The 8,341-nt window shown below is 33.4% G+C and overlaps 1 protein-coding gene across 1 annotated transcript; it reads left to right on the forward strand.

Moving 5' to 3' along the window:
* Nucleotides 1–6,964: 6,964 nt before the first annotated feature.
* Nucleotides 6,965–7,521, forward strand: LOC127101039 (protein argonaute 5-like; the record flags this gene model as incomplete). The annotated part of the gene is made up of 3 exons (XM_051038349.1): nucleotides 6,965–7,053; nucleotides 7,157–7,188; nucleotides 7,272–7,521. Coding segments are annotated over 3 exons (291 nt in total), but the record flags the coding sequence as incomplete, so codon positions are not given.
* Between the last annotated feature and the right edge of the window lie 820 nt (nucleotides 7,522–8,341).

An 8,341-nucleotide genomic window follows, 5' to 3' on the forward strand; every position in this document is an offset into this window, starting at 1 on the left:
GCCAAGCTCCTAAAACTTGTCATGGAAAAACAAAAGGGGAAGGGCCTTGTGTGGACTTTAGGTTTTTTTGCTTGACCAAGAAGCAACCTATCTTGGACACAAAACAACTCACTTGATCTTGGATCAAGTTGAATTTGGTTTGGATTAAAGAAGATTAAACCTCTCATTTGTCAAGACCAACCATAAGACATTAACTCATTGGTCAAAATACGAAAAGAAAGGGATGAAGATGAAATAAATGGAAGGAGAATTCAAGTATCAAACTCAATTGGTCAAAATTGAACCAAATCATCATCAATCAATACTAAACAGAAGATAAATGAAGGTTACAAGTCAACAAGTCAAACATATTTTTTTGGTATTTTTGAATTAAAAATAAATGCAAAAATAAAATAATCAAAATAAGGTCAAACCTCAAGTTTAATTTAAATCAACTTCAACAAGTCCAATTAAATTCTCATAGGTCTAACATGGTCAAACAAACTTTGACAAATTTTCTCAATAATTTTTGAAATCAGAAACTATTTAAAAATAATTAAAAATAATGAAAAATAACACAATATGAATTGAAATCTCAAATAAATCTCAAATAAATCTCAAATAAATCTCAAATCAATTAAGAAATTGATGAGACTACTTTTCATTGATTTATCATGACCCATAGGTGTTAGGAAAATATTTTTGGATTTTTCAGATATCAAAAAGTATTTTAAAATGAATTAAAACTATTAAAAACCAAATAATTCACAAAAAATATTAAATAAAGCCACAAAAATGATTAAAAATCAAAATATGAAACTAGATTTTTCAAGAATTTTTTTGGCATTGGTCTCATATTTTTGTGACTTCAAATAAAATATTTATGAATTTTTGAAAATAAAAGGAATTATCTAAAATTAAAAGAAAATAAGAAAAATAGTAAAATCCAGCGTCATCAGATCATCTCATTTATTGACGTGGCAATGATCATATGGCTCTAAGGCGCTGATACATGATAGACCTAAGTCAAGCGCGCTGCACCTTGCATTTAAATGAGTCAAGATAAAGAAAGGCCAAGATTAACGTTTATGCATAATCCAATGGCTCTGAAGCAAACACGTGGGGATGATGGTGGAAACAACCATCTTCTCCGGCGATCCAACAAGGTTCGACCACCACGCGCGGGAAAATAAAGTTTAATGAAAATGAAAACTGAGGACATCAAAATGAAGTTGAGGTGATGTACATCACCCCTGTAACCATGGATTATCCTTAGAGTTCCTATTTAGAGAGAAACGTGAGCTTGAAGATCATGGTGCATGAACTGAAATGGCACGATTTGCAAAATTAAGAACACCAGTGGCCTGCCTCAAGCACGAGGGCTTCAGAAAACCACACAAATCAACATTATATTGCAAGATCTAGATCAAGAAAGTTTGGTGTTCTACCTCTGAAATGAAGCTTCAAACAGCACGAATTCTCCAAGCTCTTGATCTACTTTTGCCCTGGAAGTGTGATGGTGATGCTAGGTTAAGGAATTGAGCTTTGAAAATCAACTAATGATGTTGAAATTCAAGCTTGAAAAAGAGAAAGAAAACTGAAAATTCCTTAAGTGAGGGTTTGGATTTCAATTCAGCAGCAATTCAGATCTCCACTTGGTTGTTGAATGAATGAGAATGAACACTTATTTATAGCTGAAATGGATTGCAAGGCATGGTTCTCTCGTGTGCATGGGATTTGAATTCTCCTTGCATGGGCCTGTACAGGCGCATGTAAGGCCCAATGATGGGTGTAAATCCTTGCTTATACCAACTGGAAATGAATTGGATGTGCACAAGGGACTGCACAAGCTTGCACACCAAGTTATAATGTGAAATGCAAAAATGAACATAAACATAAAGCTCTTCGAAACTCCCACATGGAAAGTCCAAAAAATTAATGTGAGTAATGGTTGGAAAGCCCTTGAAATAAGGAACAAAAGTCGTGTTGGGCAAAAATTCATTTGGAGTTTGGAACTTAATGAAAACTGGCTGTGAAAGTTTGGGTACAAAACATGTCTAGTTCCCCTTTGAAAATTTTCACCAAAAGCAAGCATCTGCAAGCCTCTCTAATTTAATGATGCAAGCCTCAAATGGAAAAACCTCCAACATCAAAGTTGTATATCTTTTCAATATGATCATTTAGACTCAAATTTTGCATAATTTGGATTTTTCATGAGAAAGGTATGGGCACTTGAAGTTGGACATTTTTCAAATTCAATGACTTAGGTCCAAAGTTACCTATAATGTTTTGTATTATCACATGTGTTTATTTTAGGATTATTAAATTTTGTCCAACATAACATTTTAATTAGACATCTTAATCTTTCCAATGAATTTTGTCTCATCTTAAAATCATAAAAATTAAGGAAGTTAGGTCCTTGGGAAGTTGACCCAGAAATAGGGTTTCAGTCAAAATGACCTATAATGTTTTGAAATGAATGATGACCTTCCAAGTTTCAAATGGATATTTGATGAACATGAAAGTTATTCATATGGTTCTTAAGAACATATTTTCTCTTGGGGTCATCTTCATTTGACAAACATATCACAAGTTGTGTCTCAGTGATCCTCAGTTTAGTCAGATGACTTGACTGATCAACTTCTCAAAGCCAAACTTCAAATCTTGATGAATGAATGATTGAGGATCCTCAAATAAGCTAATATATGCATAAAATAATGAATTAAAGAACTTCCCTTGATTAAATTTGATCATAGGTTGAGGTTGCTTCATGAGCAAGGCACAGTTGAAGCATAGTTGAATTAGGGTTTCCTTGGGAAACAATCCTCAAGCCCTTTGGGTTATCTTGATCAAATTGGAAAATTGAGATACTTGGGAGACATATATGATGATTAGGAACTTTGTGGACCATTGCCATGCTTTTTCTCATCCTCATCTAGCCACTTCATTGAGCTTAGGGGCCTCCTAGGAGCATGGGAGCACATGATCACTTGAGCTTCAAAACAAAAGAGTTAGTGACATATTTTTGTGATTTTGGTTAGTAAACAAATAATAAAAGCAATAATATACAATACAAGCATGTTTGGTGATCTCAAACCAACTCACACAAGTCCCACCCCTAGGGTTAAGGAGCCATACATGTTATGATCCTTGAGGCAATGCATTGAGCAAATGATATGATGCCATGAGGGATCTTAGAGTCAAAATTAGGGTCTTACAACTATAAAAAAGAATTCACATATATATCTTGTGAAAAAGTTAGACTGAGTTTAACTATTTCAAATTAGGATTTAGTATAAAAAGTTCTTAGATGTTTGACTAGGGATTGACAATCAAAAGTGACAAACATAAAAGAATCAAGAAATATAAAATCATTAAGAATAACATATCTCACTACAGCATAAAATAATTTTCACATCAATTGGAGTAGGCTTTTCATATCGGTTAGGCATTTGAGGTAACATAGGGTGTTATGGTAGGTGCACTACTTTTCACATCGAACCACTGGTCGAGGTTAAAAATAGTTTATCACCTTGGTCAGTACGTGAATCAAAGTAATAGCTTACACTTTTCACCTCGGTCATCTAGTGTAACCAAGGGGATAAATTAAACTTTTCACATATGTTTGACTATTAAACAAGAGGATATGTGACACTTTTCACCCCGTCTAGATGGATAACTGTGGGGATAGAGGGTAAATGATATCTTTTTACATTGGTTTTCTCACACACACACACACACACACACACACACACACACACACACACACACACACATATATATATATATATATATATATAATATATATATATATATATATATATATATATATATATATATATATATATATATATATATATATATATATATATATATATATATATATATATATATATATATATATATATATATATATATATATATTACAAATTTTTCGTTATAACATTCATATTATTAAAACAAAACCTAAATAAAAACTATATATATTTACATCGGGTACATAAATAGCTACATCGCCAAACCAAAAGTTATATATATATTTATATTGAATATACAAGATAGAGTACATAATCATGCATATTCAATTTTTAAAATAAAACTCAAACATATTAAATTATTCAAATCCATACCATAACCATAATGACTCATCAAACTCAAGAAAGCAATTTGTCTAATATAGACGAACGTCAATTAAGTCTACGAATGTTGTCTGGTCGTTAAATATTATAAGTTGAGCCGTATGTAAAAATACTTAGAATAATAACAAAATATCTTTCAATAAAAATCATTAATATTTGATATAAATATATCACTTACATCCATGAATTAACAATATCGACAAAAAAAAATGTTCAACATATGTTATATCATATAATATCCACACTAGTGTCTTGATGGTTGTTGTCTCGTCTACAAAAAAAAATTTATATAGTGAGTAATAATACATACAAAAACCACAAATTATTATAGATGTAATTGAATATCACAACTAATACCACTTACTTTTGGACTAATCTATTTAGACTTTTTTTCTAGTACCATGCAAATAATGTTATCCACTCATAGCTCTATATGTTGAAAAAAATTAAACATTAATAAAAAAATTCCAAATAAATTATACATTTTTTATTATAAATATATATTATGAAGTCATATAAAATATAAATTATACGCTAATTATAACTTTTATCTTTAAATCAATCCATTTTCTATCGAACACAACATATTTATGTTATTCTCATTAGAATAGATAATTATTACTTACCAATGATCAGTGCATGAACAAGAGAATAATTAGAAATGGGTACAAAATTGAATTCTAAATAAGAGAAGACAATAATTTATATACACTTACGCATGTAGAAACAATGCTAAATAATCAACTTTACTCGACTCATTTAACTCATTTTTATGTAGACTTGAATATTGTTTGGTTTACGCCCTAAATATTGAATATATCACTTGGTTGAAGATCTAACTATTGAATGTTGTAGGGATTCAAGAATTCATACAAATCAGACTTATTTGTTTCTCTACAAAGACATTGCAAGAACCTAAATGTTAGAACAAATGTCAAATATTAGACATGAAACTAAAAGAGATTGTGAATAATAAATATATTTTCCATCACTTTAAAAAATGGACTCACTACGCCAAAAACTGGAATAGACAGCGCCCCTTAGAGGGCGCTTTATTACAAAAGCGCACTCTAAAGTGAAGAGAAAAAATAAGGAGCATACTATTGGAATAGACAGCGCACTTTAGAGGGCGCTTTTGTAACAAAGCGCACTCTAAAGTGAAGCGAAAAAATAATGAGGAAATGGAGGGACACCAATAGAGGACGCTTTATTGAAAGCGCCCTCTAAGGGTAACCTTAGAGGGCGCTTATTAAAAAGCGCTCTCTATGTCCATGTACATTTCCAGTTTATAAGGCGCTTTTGGAAAGCCTTAGAGAGCGCTTTTAGAAGCGCCCTCTTAGGCCCCCTTTAGAGGGCGCTTTTGTAACAAAGCGCCCTCTAAAGTGAAGCCAAAAAAAAAATAATGAGGAAATGGAGGGACAACAATAGAGGGCGCTTTAGTGAAAGCGCCCTCTAAGGTTACCCTTAGAGGGCGCTTTTAAAAAAGCGCTCTCTAAGTCCATGTACATTTCCAGTTTAGAAGGCGCTTTTGGAAAGCCTTAGAGAGCGCTTTCAGAAGCGCCCTCTAAGGTCCCCTTTAGTAAACATTAAGATTATAACATATACTGCATGTCTCTTTATTTTCCCTCTCTATAAGCTATTTCGTTTACGTAACTGGGTTTTCTCTCTACTGCGATTACTCTCATCCTCCGTTCGTTCTCCCTCCCTCACCGTCATCGTCGCCGTCGCCTTTTTTTGCTGCTGCGTTCACGTTCACTGAGTTATCTGCGTCCACCGTCACTGTTCACTTTCTTCTCCATCGTTACCGTCACCTTGAAGGTATTTCTCTTCTCCATCGTTACCGTTCACTTTCTTCATGTGTTTGATTAGGGCATTTTCTAAACTTAGTTTTACATTTTGTGCATTATGTTGATTAATGTTGTTTAGGGCAAACTGATTTTTTTATTTCTGATTGAAAACTGATATCATTTGAAGTGTGTTTGAGCTTGTGCTTGGAAGTTTGATGATTATGGATGCAAGTTTGTTCATGTTCCAAACACCATAAGCTTGCATTGGTCTTTTGCATGCAGTAGGTGTGTGTGAGTTTGTATTCAATAATGATAAAACAAAAAAGAGTTTAGATTGTTGTAACATGAGAGAAATGGAAGGTATATGAATGTGTTCACGTATTGAATCATTGTCTTACTTGGGTCTTATTGAATCATTTCTATATTACAGATAAAATGGCTAACCAAGACGATACCCATGACGCGAATGGATCACGTAACAATGTTGAAAAAGAAATCAAACGAGGATTGACTGTTATGAAGTCAATCATTCGTGCAAGAGACAAGGGTGTAAAATTTGAAGTACATTGGAGTGCTGAAGACCAACTAATTGAGCCTAACGGTTCAATGTTGGCAAGTTACATTGGTTTCCTTGTTCGACAACATATTCCGATTACATGTGTCTCAATAGAGGATGGGTATCTACCTAAAGTTACTTTTGTAGTGGTCCAAAAGAGACATCACACCCGTCTCTTTCCTGTCAACCCCAAAGAGACCGATAGAAGTGGAAATATTATGCCAGGTTTTTTCAATATATTTCTCAACGCAGCTGGTATATATTATCATTTGAATTTATCACTTTTTGCTGATTTTGTTGTTCTAAATTGTCAAAGGAATCGTGGTAGACACCAGCATTTGTCACCCTAGGGAATTTGATTTTTACCTTAACAGCCATGCAGGAATTCAGGTAATATTAGCTATGTCATTTAACTTTATGCCATTGTTTACTATTTGTTGCTCAATCGCCTTTTGACAGTTCTGTGTTATTTGCATTTGGACGTGTTCTTTTTGCAGGGGACTAGTCGACCAACGCATTATCATGTGCTGTATGATGAAAATAAATTCACTGCAGACCAGCTACAGAGTTTGACCAATAACTTGTGCTACACGTAATGATATGATTTGCTTTTTTAATCTTAATTAATATTTTCTAAACTTGTACTGTTTTCATTTAATTTTAGAAGCCTTCTGATACTATTTTTTTCCATTCAGTTATGCGAGGTGTACTCGATCTGTCTCAATAGGTTTGTTACTCGATTCCCTTTGCTTGTTTTTGTTTTAGGCTATACAAAACTTTAGTTTAACAAAAATGTTATCTTGTATGCAGTTCCTCCTGCCTATTATGCACACTTGCTAGCTTTCCGCGCTAGATACTACATAAGTGAAGTTGAAAATTCTGATTCTGGTTCTGCAAGTGGAAATAGGAGTGCCACCAACTTTGTGTCGACTCTGCCATCTATCTTGGAAAACGTCAAAGAAGTAATGTTTTACTGTTGATCTTGATTTGTCGTACAAGCTTCGAGGATAGATTTGGGAGTTAGGATATTCACCATGCCTTTTTTGGATATACTACTTATGCTGCCATCTATTTTTTTGGTTGAGCCTTATTTTGTATGGATGTGCGATAGAACTACTAGACAGCTTTTGGATATACAGAACATGTTTGCCACCATGGGTGGATGGGCGTTATTTTGTTTAGTATTGGTTAGAACTACTAGACAGCTTTTGGATACAGTGGTCACTGGGTGTTGGTTGCTATGGATCTTTCGAGACTAATAGTGTATTATCTCGATTCGTTATCGGGTGATTGGAGTAAATATCCGAGTATGAAGAAGACGGTTGACGCGTAAGTGAAATTCCCCTAAATATTCGTGTGTATTTGTATATTTAATTATGTCTGTCAGATTGATCTCAATATACGTTTTTATTTTGTTGTACTTTTACTAAATCATGAATATGTTGTTGTATATTGTTGATCAAAGAATCATATATTAATGTTGTATATATGGAGGATTAATGTTGTATATAAATGGATTCATGTTGTATATATCAATGGATTAATGGTGTATAACATTGGATTAAAGGATGAAATCAATATGAATTTTACACTTTTGCAGCATGCGAACAGGTTACCAATTAAATATCCACTGTTTTTCAAACAAATTTTTTAAAAATAACTAACACTTTAGAGGGCGCTTTGTCCAGAAAGCGCCCTCTAAACACTTTACATTGACAACTTTAGAGGGCGCTTTTTCCTGAAAGCGCCCTCTAAACACTTTACATTGACAACTTTAGAGGACGCTTTTTCCTGAAAGCGCCCTCTAAACACTTTACATTGACAACTTTAGAGGACGCTTTTTCCAGAAAGCGCCCTCTAAGGTGTCCCTTTATGGACCA

Source organism: Lathyrus oleraceus, chromosome 7 (genome assembly GCF_024323335.1).
Source record: "Lathyrus oleraceus cultivar Zhongwan6 chromosome 7, CAAS_Psat_ZW6_1.0, whole genome shotgun sequence".
NCBI classification, from domain to species: Eukaryota; Viridiplantae; Streptophyta; class Magnoliopsida; order Fabales; family Fabaceae; genus Lathyrus; species Lathyrus oleraceus.